General features: G+C 42.2%; 2 protein-coding genes and 1 long non-coding RNA gene across 3 annotated transcripts in view; all 3 read left to right on the top strand.

Annotated features, from left to right (window-relative positions):
• The window catches only part of LOC103397289 (calmodulin-regulated spectrin-associated protein 1-B-like), a 411,725-nt gene that overhangs the window by 266,858 nt on the left and 131,523 nt on the right, over nucleotides 1-13,344 (top strand). The window lies entirely within an intron of this gene.
• On the top strand, nucleotides 302-1,913 carry LOC112486361 (uncharacterized). Its single transcript, XR_003048783.1, has 3 exons — nucleotides 302-509; nucleotides 1,676-1,763; nucleotides 1,873-1,913. It is a non-coding gene; the product is annotated as an uncharacterized LOC112486361 (long non-coding RNA).
• LOC112486351 (proteinase-activated receptor 1-like) lies at nucleotides 11,572-12,527 on the top strand. The gene is given in 2 exon segments (XM_025052742.1): nucleotides 11,572-12,141; nucleotides 12,143-12,527. Coding segments are annotated over 2 exon segments (594 nt in total). The 5' UTR covers nucleotides 11,572-11,806; the 3' UTR covers nucleotides 12,402-12,527.

Here is a 13,344-nt window from a genome sequence, read left to right as displayed (position 1 = left end):
AAGTGCTACTCTAAACCCTGAGAGAACCTATATATTAACAAAGATTTTCTGTGTAGCCTTAAATAGTGTGCTACCACTCTAAATACAGTGAGAAGTATGTATTTATGGCTATTTCATGTCTATAGTAATGTGCTACCACTCAAAATATAGTCAGAAGCACGTTTTTATAGCGATTTCATGTCTATAGTAATGTGCTACCACTCTGAACTAAGTAATAAGCAAGTATTTATTGATATTTGATGCGTAGTAATAATGTGCTACCACCCTGAACACAAATGTCAGCTATGGCTATAAATTTACACTACCGGTAGGAAAAAACTTCAGACTATGCTATAAATTTCTGCTACCAGCCGATGTACACATGCGCAGGAAAAAACTATACGTAGGAAAAAACTTCAGAACAAGGGCACTCTGAAGGAGCAGGCAAAGACAGAAATCTCTCTCACTCTCACCAGTAAGTTTGAGCTGCTGGATGGAGATGACAAAGACGAGAAGGCTCTCATGACAAAGTGAGTTTATGTTTGAGAACACTACACTTGATGACGACAAAGGCTGGGATTGGGAACTGTCAGAACTGTCTGAACTCTGTATAACCTCTCTACACTCAGCATGTGCATGTGTTGTTGATACAGCTATACATATTTTTATTATTGTGGAAACACAAGGGACATGATAAAGTTTAGACCTAAGGTTAGATTAAAGTTTGGGTTAGGACTAAGATTATGCTTATGTTGGAAGAATTTAATTTATTATCATTGCTTCATGCTGTACTGTCGCTTTAAAAAACTGTTTGCTTCTCATATTGTAATCTAGTGTGCTCAAGACTGATGGAGAAATTCCCAGACACAGCCACACCCACATTCACACCCACCTTCTTACTCCATACCCATTCATATACTCACACACGATCACATGATATGTAATTTGATACTTTTGTAAACTAAATAAAAGAGCGGAGGAAGGGTGCAGCAACTCGGAGTTGATGAGGAAACTGCCAGCAGAGCAAACTGCACTCTCCCCTTGCAAGTAAAAGATCCAGACGTCTTTTGTGTTGTTACTTTGTCGTCACATATGTTAGAATAAACCTAACAGCCTACAGTATATCTGTAATAATTTGGGTGATGTAAGGGGTCGTGCAATGCTTCATGTCTCTATGAAGTGTGTGTGTTTTTTATGGCTGTCATTCTGTTGTCTGTCTTTGTCTTATCTTTCCTGCTCTTTTTCTTGTGTCCCGTCGAAAAAAAGAAAGTGGTTTGGTGGCTTCAGGCTTTTAGCCTCACAAACATGTATCCACATGTATCTGCAAGAAACTGTTACAGAGATATGTTTTTCTGGAAGCCACGACAGAACAAACTTTGGGATATGTTTATTTCATAAGAAATACTAGCCTTTGTTAAAAAGCTAATTCTAAAAGTATGATTGTCCAATCATTTTTTTATGTGTATGTACTTTTTCTCTTTTAGCATGTTTTCCTTTTTAAAATTTATAACAAAACATTCCTCACTTCTATAATTTTCTTGCGTGATAATTAAAAAGTATCACGCAATAAAGACAGTTTGGATTAAATTTTTATATTACGCACTATGGTATAATTTTCATGGTATTGTGTTTGGTTGGTATTTTTTGTTATGGTCTAAATAAATCACTGATTGGTTTACTCTTGTGTTTGTTTAAGGACCAAAAAGCTAATTGTGGACGTGATTCAGATTCAGCCTGGAGAGAATTTGCCTGAAATCCTCGAGACTCCAGTTACAGCACCACAAGTAATCAGCCAAAAAAAAAAAAACACTGAACAATGTTATATAAAAATCATCATCAATCATCCTTTTCCATGTGATTTGTATGTCTTCTAATACAACTTGTCCACTGAAGGAGTTGGAGCACAAATTGGTTGTGGAGCGCCGTGCAGTGCATGACACTCAGACCCCAGAGGGTCTGAAGAGCAGTCCTGTAGTCCTGGAGGACAGCCAGCTGCCTCTGGAGCAGAAAGAGAAAAATTCTCAGGAACCTGCTGAAAGATTCTTGCTGTGCGAGGTGTCTTCAGGCAAGGAGTGGAAGCAGCCAGTAGATGGTCGATTTGTTTTAATAACAAACGTCAAACAAAACAGGTCCAACAATAAAGCAAAATAAACGACTGGAGAAGTATTCAAGGAAATCTCGTACAACAGTAGTTAATACGCAAATCCTGTCAAGAATAACTTCTGACTTCTCAAGACTTCTCAACAATAACTTCTAAAGTATCGTTAGTTGTTTATGCTTATATACCTGTATGGGGGGAGTGGTTTTCGACTTCCCGGGTGTGTGTTTAAATCTTGTAGGCCAATGGAAGAGAGAGGCTAGGCCTCTTGTGGCCAATCATATTATTGTTCTTGTTATCATGTGATGCCTGCAGTCGCCACTATGTGGCACTCTTGTTCCATGATTCAGCAGTGTTGGAAGAACCTTTTGGTGCTCAGTGGGGGGTTATCACAAGGGAGGTAGACGGAGCCATAAAGTCCAGTCAACCACAGGTGGTCATGTAAATCAAAAGGAATGGATGGCTTCGGGGTTCCCTGTGAGAAGGTAGATTGGGAGATCTCCCATTGTTGTGTGAAGATCTCCCATTGTTCCCAGGGGGTAGAGGTGTTTTAGAAAGTTGGTGTGAAGAGAATTTGGGGAAATTCTCTTTGAATGTGTGGGGCTATGTGACTGTGTGTGCTCGGGAAAGCCTTTTGGTGTCTTAGCACCTTCCTGCTGCAGACCCAACCAAATGTGAAAAACCACTGAAATCTAACACTGTCGAACCTGGAGCAGACCGGCCTAGCTGCTGCCAGTAACAACTACCAGGACATCATCAACGATATATAGAAGAAATCATCCCAAAAAGTTCTCAAAGTATCACATATTCTGAAATAATTCTGACATTTTAAAAACAAGGTTTTGAAAATGCACAACAAAAAATCTCCATTTTCTACAGTTATTATAAAAAATTAAAGCATGGAGAAACAGTGGAAACTGAATATCCGATTTTTTTTTTTTTTTTTTTTGATTTGATGTTTGCACATCATCTCATCAGCACCAAACTACAGAGTTAGGATTTATGTCCTGGCCTTAACATTAAAGATGAGTAGCTGTAATGATTTTCTCTGTGATACTGCTTCAATCTCACATTATTGTGTCCCATATCTTAGGTTCAAAAATGTCATGTTTGACATTTCATTCACAGAAGAAGTTGGTGATTTCGAAGTGAAAGCAAAATTTATGGGAGATTTATGGGTTGAGATGGAAAAAGTACAGCTGCATTTCGAGGTAAATGTTCCACAAAATGTCCATGTAATCATCTTCTGGATTTCCTGCCCTTGACTTTTAAACAGGAAACATTGATTAAAAAGACAAATAATTTCCAGCTTAAACACAGGTTTTGTGAAGAGTATACACTTTCAACCTGACATAATGTAATTAATGATGTTATTTGTGCTCTGTTTTCAGTACCTTCTTCAGCTCCAGTACGACAGTGTGGCTGTGATAAAAAGGTTTGACAAAGCTAAAGTCAATGTCAACTTGTTAATCTTTCTTCTTAACAATATTTTTTATGGAAAATGACAAAAGTAAAGGCCAAAAAATAAAAAGCTAGAGTTTTTTAAAAGACAAAATATCAGTGCCTTGCTGTATTTAGAGTTCAAAAAACACCAGATGGTCGAGGACTGTTTGTTTCAGAAAATGTCGGGTTAATGGAAAAATGAATGGATTGTTGTCATTGTCCTGTTTTTTGTTTTCTATGTGGTTATTGTAAATGTAAAGTAATTTTAAGAATGGAATAGTAATGTATTCATGTGTATTTCTGGTGATATACCAACAAATGTCCTTTCTGTGTTTGCAACATTTACAAAATTATTCAACCCCTTAGTCACATCCATCCTTAGTACTTCGTACAACATCCTTTGGCAGTTATAATGTGAAACATAGCTTGACACGTTTTGTTGCAGCGATCTACAGGTATCTTAGCCCATTCCTCATGACTAAAAGCCTCTAGTTCATTCACATTCTTGGGCTTGCGTGCTGCAACTGCCTTCTTCAAGTCCCACCAGAGAGTTTCAATTGGATTAAAGTCGGGTGATTCCGATGGCAACTCCAGAATGTTCCAGCCCTTCGTCTGCAGCCAAGCTCTGGTAGATTTGGAGGTATGCTTGGGATCATTGTCCTGTTGGAAGGTCCAACGTGAAGATGGAAGCCTCAGGTTTTTGACCCACTGCATGACATTTACATCCAAGATCTCCTGGTAGTTAATATAATTCATGGTACCTTGCACACACTGGAGATTCCCTGGACCTAAAGAAGAAAAACAGCCCCAAAGCATGACTGACCCCTCACCATGCTTCACAGTAGGCAAGGTGTGCTTTTCTTCATAGGCCTTGTTCTTCCTTCTCCAGATATACCATTGATCCATAGGCCATTATTCAGTCACCACTATTGTAATCTAAGTGCCGCAGATAGAATGACTTGAAAAGAACCATACCTGACAACGTTGTACTTTTTACTCGCTGCGAGGGGGAGCAGAGAGACCAACAGCTTCGCAGAGTTGGCTCACCTAAGTCCCAAAGTGTATGAGGACTGCAGCTCCTTTTATTGAGAAAGTTTCACAAGTACTATGCAGTTGTTTTTTCTTTAATTTTTACTCCCAGGGCAAAGTTAATCAGATTCCCATACTTGATGAGAAACAGACCTAATCCTTTATTTACCTACAGTGTAAAAAAACCTTTTAGGAGTACCTACTCCTGTCAAGCAGACCATTATTTAACACACTTAGATAACAGTTTACTGTATATATACTCTTCTTCTTTTTCTTTTGGCTTTATCCCTTTTTTTTCAGGGGTTGCCACAGCAAATCATTGATTTCCATCTCTCCCTGTTCTCTGCATCTTCTACTCTGACTCCAACTATCTGCATGTCCTCCCTCACTACATCCATATATCTCCTCTTTGGCCTTCCTCTCTTTCTCCTACCTGGTAGCTCCATCTCTAACATTCTTCAACCAATGTATCCACTGTCCCTTCTCTGCACATGCCCAAACCATCTCAATCTGGCTTCTCTAGCTTTTTCTCCAAACCTTCCTGTCTGTGTTGTCCCTCTAATGACCTCATTCCTGATCCTGTCCATTCTTGTCACTCCTAAAGAGAATCTTAGCATCTTTACCTCTGCCACCTCCAGCTCCACCTCCCGTCTTCTGCCTATTGCTACTGTCTCTAAACCATACATCATGGCTGGTCTCACCACTGTCCTGTAAACCTTTCCCTTCACCTTAGCTGACACTCTTCTGTCACAGATCACTCCTGACACTTTGCTCCAGCTGTTCCATCCTGCCTGTACTCTATTCTTCACCTCTCTTCCACAGTCTCCGCTGCTCTGAACAGTTGATCCTAAGTACCTAAACTCCTGCACCTTCACCACCTCTGCTCCTTGTAGCCTCACTATTTCACTGTTCTGCCTTTCGTTTACACACATGTACTCTGTCTTGCTGCGACTGACCTTCATTCCTCTTCTTTCTAGTGCAAACCTCCACCTCTCTAGGTTCTCTTCTAGCTGCTGCCTACTCTCACTACAGATCACAATGTCATCTGCAAACATCATAGTCCATGGGGACTCCTGTCTGACCTCATCTGTCAATCTGTCCATCACCACAGCAAACAAGAAGGGGCTCAGGGCCGATCCTTGATGTAGTCCCACCTCCACTTTGAAGTCTTCTGTCCTCCCAACAGCGCACCTCACTACTGTTGTACTATTCTCATACATGTCCTGCACCAAACTAACATACTTCTCTGCCACTCCTGACTTCCTCATACAAAACCACAATTCCTCCCTTGGCACTTTGTCATATGCCTTTTCTAGATCTACAAATACACAATGCAGCTCCTTCTGACCTTCCCTGTACTTCTCCATCAACATCCTCAAGGCAAATATTGCATCTGTGGTACTCTTCCTAGGCATGAAACCATACTGTTGTTCACAAATCTCCACTTCCTGCCTCAACCTAGCTTCAACTACTCTTTCCTAAATCTTCATTGTATGGCTCATCAACTTTATCCCTCTGTAGTTGTTACAACTCTGTGCATCACCCTTCTTATGAATTGGCACCAGAACACTTTTTCTCCACTCATCAGGCATCTTGCCAGTCTCTAAAATTCTGTTAAACAAACCAGTCAGGAAATTTACTGCCACTTCTCCTAAACACTTCCATACTTCCACTGGTATGTCATCAGGACCAACTGACTTTCCACTCTTCATCCTCTTCAGGGCTTTTCTAACTTCATCCTTTCTAACCTGATCTACCTTCTTCCTACTAGTCTCTGGCTCCTCGTTTCTACTTTCCCTTTCATTTTCCTCATTTAACAACTCCTCAAAGTATTCCTTCCATCTTCTCAGCACACTTTCCTCACTTGTGATCACATTCCCCTCTCTGTCCTTAATCAACCTCACCTGCTGCACATCCTTCCCAGCTTGATTTCTCTGTCTCGCCAATCTATACAACTCCTTTTCTCCTTCCTTTGTTTCCAAACTCTCATACAACTCCTCATATGCCTTTTGTTTGGCCTTGGCCACTTCCCTCTTCACCTCCCTTGTCCTCTCTTTGTACTCCAGTCTGTTCTCTTCTGTTCTGTCACTGTCCCATCTCTTCTTCGCTAATCTCTTTCTCTGCACACTCTCCTGGATCTCCTCATTCCACCACCAGGTCTCTTTGTCCTCCTTTCTCTGCCCAGAGGACATACCTAGCACCTTCCTACCTGTCTCCCTCATCACTGCAGCTGTAGTCTCCCAATCATCTGGGAATATCTCAACACTACCCAGAACTGCCCTTACTTCCTTCCTGAAGTCTTCACAACATGTCTCTTTCCTTAGTTTCCACCACTTGATCTTCTGCTCTGTCTTCACTCTCTTCCTTTTTGTCACCTCCATCGTCATTTTACACACTACCATCCGATGTTGTTTGGCTACACTCTCACCTGCCACCACCTTACAGTCTCTAATCTCCCTCAGATTACATCTTCTACATAGAATATAATCTATCTGTGTGGACCTGCCTCCACTCTTGTAAGTCACCCTATGTTCCTCTTTCTTTTGGAAATATGTGTTTACCACAGCCATTTCCATTCTCTTTGCAAAATCTACCACTGCCTGTCCTTCTACGTTTCTCTCCCTAACACCAAACCTGCCTATCACTTCCTCATCTCCTCTGTTCCCTTCCCCTACATGACCATTTAGGTCTGCTCCAATCACCACTCTCTCTCTCCTGGGGATACTCTCTACCATCCAATCTAGCTCCTTCCAGAACTTCTCCTTTTCTTCCAACTCACAGCCCACCTGTGGGGCATAACCACTAACAACATTAATCATCTCTCCTTCTACTTCTACCTTCACACACATCAACCTGTCTGACTCTCTTTTCACCTCTACCACATTTCTTACATATTCTTCCTTTAGGATCACCCCTACTCCATTTCTCTTCCCATCTGAACCATGATAAAACAGTTTGTAGCCTCCTCCAATGTTTCTAGCCTTACTGCCCTTCCACCTGGTCTCCTGCACACACAAAATATCTACTCTTCTTCTCTCCATCACATCAGCTATTTCTCTACTTTTCCCTGTCATTGTACCTACATTCAAAGTTCCAAACTTCAGACTAACACTTCTATTCTTCATCTTTTCTCTTTTTCTCCTAACCAAACGCCCTCCTCTTCTTCTCTGTCTCTGACTCTGTCTCTGACCAACAGTAGTCCAATTTCCATCAGTGCCCTGTTGGTCAACGGCACTGTTGGCGGTCGTTGTTAACCCGGGCCTCGACCGATCCGGTATAGAAATCGTTTTATTGATCTGCATATTTGATTTAGCTAAACGTTTTACGCCGGATGCCCTTCCTGACGCAACCCTCACCATTTATCCGGGCTTGGGACCGGCACTATAAACACGGCTTCGTGTACCCTAGTGGCTGGCTTAATTCAGGCCAAGACCATTGATGAGAAAACGAGAAAAGCTTTCTGGCCTTTAGAAAAAAAAACTGGTGATTTATTTTGTTGGTTATAAATATGATCTGAGCAGGACACGGTGTTCTTACAAATAGATTGGAATTTAGAGAAAAATTCTATTAAAATAAATTCCAGATCGAAATCAATCAAGGCATTTTTGTCTTTTACATTTTGAAATATTATTCACTCCCTCACCATCTTTGCACTCATGCCCGGTCCAACCGTCCATGCAGACCTTGGAGCCGCAAACTGTCCACTTAGGAAGCAACACTGATTGACAATCAATTTCACATGCTGTTGTGCAAATGGAATAGACAACAGGTGGAAATTATAGGCAATTGGCAAGTGGTTCTGCAGGTGGTGACCACAGACCACTTCTCAGTTCTGATGCTTTCTGGCTGATGTTTTGGTCACTTTTGAATGCTGGCGGGGCTTTCACTCTTGTGGTAGCATGAGACGGAGTCTACAACCCACACAAGTGGCTCAGGTAGTTCAGCTCGTCCAGGATGGCACATCAATGCGAGCTGTGGCAAGTAGGTTTGCTGTGTCTGTCAGCGTAGTGTCCAGAGCATTGAGGCGCTACCAGGAGACGTGAAGGAGGCCGTGGGAGTGCAACAACCCAGCAGCAGGACCATCTTCAAGCAGCTTGATGTTTCTGTGACGACACTTGCACATATTATTCTGAGGTTTAAGGTCCATTGGACTGTAGCCAACCTCCCTGGATGTGGCCGCAAGACGAAAATTGATGACAAATGAAGAGAGACAGATAACATGAATGGTAACCAAAGAGACCTGAACAACTTCCAAAGAGATTAGAGGTGAACTCCAAAGTCAAGGTACATACAGTATCAGAACACACCATCTGTCGCTGTTTGAGCCAAAGTGGACTTAATGGAAGAAGACCAAGGAGGACACCACTGTTGAAAGCAAATCAAAAAGCGAGACTGGAATTTGCCAAAATGCATAATGACAACCCACAAAGCTTCTGGGAGAATGTACTTTGAACAGATGAGACAACACTAGAGCTTTTTGGCAAGTCACATCAGCTCTATGTTCACAGATGCAAAAATGAAGCATACAAAGAAAAAAACACTGTACCAACTGTGAAACATGGAGGAGGCCCAGTTATGTTCTGTTGCTGCCATGCTGCATCTGGCACAGGGTGTTTTGAATCTGGGCAGAGTACAATGAAATCTCAAGACTATCAGGGCATCCTGGAGCGAAATGTACTGCCCAGTGTCAGAAAGCTTGGTCTCAGTCGCAGGTCATGGGTCCTCCAACAGGATAATGACCCAAAACACACAACTAAAAACACCCAAGAATGGCTAAGAACAAAACATTGGACCGTTCTGAAGTGACCTTCTATGAGCCCTGATCTAAAGTCTAATGAACATTTGTGAAAGGAGCTGAAACATGCAGTCTGGAGATGACACCTTTCAGTTTGCTCATGAGGAGTGGGCCAACATATCTGTTGACAGATGCAGAAGTTACAGAAATCGCCTGATTGAAGTGATTGCCTCAAAGGGTTGTGCAACAAAATATTAAGTTAAGGGTACTATCATTTTTCTCCAGGCCAATTTTCAGTAAATTGTTATTTATTACTACTTTTGTCAGTTTCAAGTTATTTCAGTGACTACTGTGTGTTTTTCTTTCTTTAACGGTAGGGTACTGTTGGCGTTTGCCATCCCCTAACCTTTGGGCGGCGGGACACAACTTGTCCCGTGTGCATGTTTCAGGGACACAGTCAATGCAGACAATATTAATGATAAATCACTACAAAATTGAAATGAGCAAACAACTTTAATTGTTCAACAGTGCATTTACAGAGATCTCTGGTTTTGTTGAAGTCACCGCGAACAAATCGTGTCTCCCTCTCTAGATGTCAATACTCACAAGCAGTTGTACAGTTGGGGAAATAAGTATTTGTGTCATGTGCGGGCAACAATATGACAGGAAGCAGGCAGGACCCAAATGCAGTACTGGTGCAGGTAGTTTATTTGAAGATTCTAAATTCCAAGAACCAGGACAGAAACATATGCAAAGTCGAGCAGAGCTGAGAACAGAATTGAGCACAGCAACAGACTTGCTCAGGAACAAACTAGGAACAGCTACAACAAAAAGCTCGACACAAAGCTGGCACGAAGGATACAGTGCTCACAAAGACAGTCACTAACTTACAATGATCCAACAAGGCCAGAGTGAGGGAGAGAGGTATATATACAGGGATCACCAGGTGACACAAGTGAGGCTAATTACAGACACAGGTGAGTGTGATCACACAAATTACCCCACACAGCAGACAGCAGGAAAAGGAAACAGACAGACCTGACATTTGGCCCCTTGCTGATTTTGCAGGTTTGCCCACTTACAAAGAATGCAACGATTTATAATTTTAATCATATGTATACTCTAACAGTGAGAGACAGATTCCCAAAGAAAATTCCAGAAACACATGAATTTATTTAAATTGATAACCATTTGATGAGGAAAAACAAATATTTGACCCCCTGGACAAACAGCATGTTAATATTTTGTAGAAAAGCCTTTATTGGCCAGCACAGATGTCAAATGACTTTTATAGTTGGTGACAAGGTTTATGCACATTTCGGCAGGGATGTTAGGGATGTCACCCCTCACTGCAGACAGCCTCCAAATCATTCAGGTTTTGAAGCTGTCGCCTGGCAACTCGAATTTTTAGCTCCCTCCAAAGATTTTCAATTGGATTCAGGTCTGGAGACTGGTTAGGCCACTCCAGAACATGTGCTTCTTCTTCAGCCACTCTTCTGTTGCTTTGGCAATGTGCTTAGGGTTGTTGTCGTGCTGAAACACCCATCCTCGACCCATCTTCAGCTCTCTCACTGAGGGAAGGAGGTGTTGGTCCAGAATTCCATGGTACACGGCCCCGTCCATCCTCCCCTCAATGCAATGGAGGTGTCCCGCCCCCTTGGCTGAAAAGCACCCCAAAGCATTATATTACCACCATCATGCTTGACGGTGGGGGTGGTGTTCTTTGCGTTGTACTCGGTGTTCTTTGCCCTCCAAACACTGAGTTGAGTTGAGGCCAAAAAGTTCTATTTTGGTCTCATCTGACCACATCACCTTCTTCCAGGCCTCTTCTGAGTCGTCCAGGTGGTCAATGGCAAACTTCATGCAGGCCTGTACATGTTTCTACTTGAGCAGGGGGACCTTGTATGCGCTGCAGAATTTCAATCCATGACGGCGTAGTGTGTTACCAACTGTTTCTTTTGTAACTGTGGTCCCAGCTGCCTTCAGTTGATTCATCAGTTCCCCCTTGTGGTTTTGGGATGATTCCTCACCGCTCGCATGATCAGGGACACCCCACGAGGCGAGATCTTGTGTGGAGGCCCAAATCGAGGGAGGTTGGCGGTGGTGTGGTGCTTCTTCCATTTCCTGATTACTTCACCAACAGTTGCTTTTTTCCTCTCCAAGTTGCTTTCTGATTCTCTTGTAGCCCATCCCAGCCTTGTGCAGGTCAACAATTTTGTCCCTGATGTCCATAGAAAGCTCTTTGGTCTTGCCCATGGTGGAAATGTTGGATGCTGGTTGTTTGGGTGTGGACAGGTGTCTTTTATACAGGTAACGAGGTGAGGCAGGTGTATTTGATGTAGATAATTAATTGGGATTGGAGATGTGTCTTAAAGAAAGACAAACTGGCTTGTAGGAGCCAGAATACTTGCTGTTTGGTAGGGGCTCAAATACTTGTTTTTCCTCATCAGATGGTTATCCATTTTTATAAATTCATATGATGTGAATTTCTTTCTCAAACAGCTTCCGCCATTTGTGCAGCCATGTGGCTGCTGGCCCTTGGGGGAGTCACTTCTCTGCTCACATCAGGTCAAACCATCCACCTATCAGACCTGGGCATCACCACCTGCCATGATGTGCAGGATGTGGAGAAACTTCAGGCATACTATCTTGATTTCTTTCCCAGCTACTCGTCCATCTTCTTCTTTATCCCGCTCATCTTCACCATTGTCTGTTACATCCGCACCATCCAGGCATTGACAGCAGCTAATGTGGAGAATCACTCCAAGAAGACCAGGGTTGTGGTCATGGTTGCAGTGGTGCTGGTGGTGTTTGTGGTTTGTTTCACTCCGACCAATGTTATTCTGGTGGTGCACTATGTCCAGCTGTAGCTACCAGGCCTACCTTCTGTCCATGTGTCTGGGCAGCCTCAGCTGCTGCCTGGACCCTGTCCTCTATTACTTTGGCTCCTCTCAGTGTCAGAGGGAAATTTTGGTGCTGCTGAGGTGCAAACGACTGGCTCAGGGGGACAGCAGCTCAGGGACGCAAAGCACGAGAACCAGTGGGCGAACAGACAGCAGTAAGTTACGTAAGATCAAGGTCGGGCCAAATACCCAGTACAGCAGGCTGGTGGCCTGAGGAGCCACATACACTCCTGTTTTGATGTATCATCATTTGAGCAGAAAATTACTAGTCAGCATTTAAAAATGTTTATATTCAGAGAAATTTTACCAGTTTTATTGGTTTTACTTTAACAAATATTAATGTCACACTGTAAAAGAATAACCCTTACTTTTCCTACTTTTCATACTTCACACATATTAAGTTTTTTTTAATGTGTAAATATCATTGCACTAAAGTAAAAGATAATTATGATAGTGTATATTTTTCATTAACCCTTGTAAACTTAATAAATATGTCTTTGTGTCTGTGTGTGTGTGTGCGTGTGTGTGCGTGCGTGTGCGTGCGTGTGCATGTTCCTGTACTGCATGACTTGTGCCAACCTTTCCTCATATTGATTAATACTCATATTCTGGGACAAGATGAAAATCATTGCAAGGACAAATGGTGTGTACAAAAATGCGAAGGACCGCACAAGGGTTAAGAGACATTCTGGTGGTCTTTATTTTCATAGCAGCTCACTCTGCTGTTTGCTCTCTGATTTCTGGGCACAGCTCTGAAACATTAAAAATAACATTCAAAAAGAAAAGCTTCAAAGCTAATTAAAGCAATAAATACAATATCGCCACCTTGTGGGCACTTTAGTAAAATCAACATTTCTTTGTTCAATTTGGACTGATGACTTACTGACCTGTTTCTCCACCATAGCTGTTGTATACTGAAGACATTTGGGTTTCAGATCAAAAGATGAATATGAGACATAAGTTCAGAATTCCAGCTTTTATTTCATGGTATTGACATCCAGGTGTGTTAAACAACTCAGGACTGAGCCCCTTTTCTTTGAACCCACCAGAGAGAGATAGGATATACTTTGTGTCAAAAAGATTTATGACCCCACCCATACCCCCATCCTTTACCATCCCCTGAACCGTGAGAGCAAAGGATGCACACTTACACACGT

The sequence above is a fragment of the Cynoglossus semilaevis genome, chromosome W (genome assembly GCF_000523025.1).
Source record: "Cynoglossus semilaevis isolate Cse_v1.0 chromosome W, Cse_v1.0, whole genome shotgun sequence".
NCBI lineage: Eukaryota > Metazoa > Chordata > Actinopteri > Pleuronectiformes > Cynoglossidae > Cynoglossus > Cynoglossus semilaevis.
This window is presented reverse-complemented; position numbering and strand designations above follow the sequence as displayed.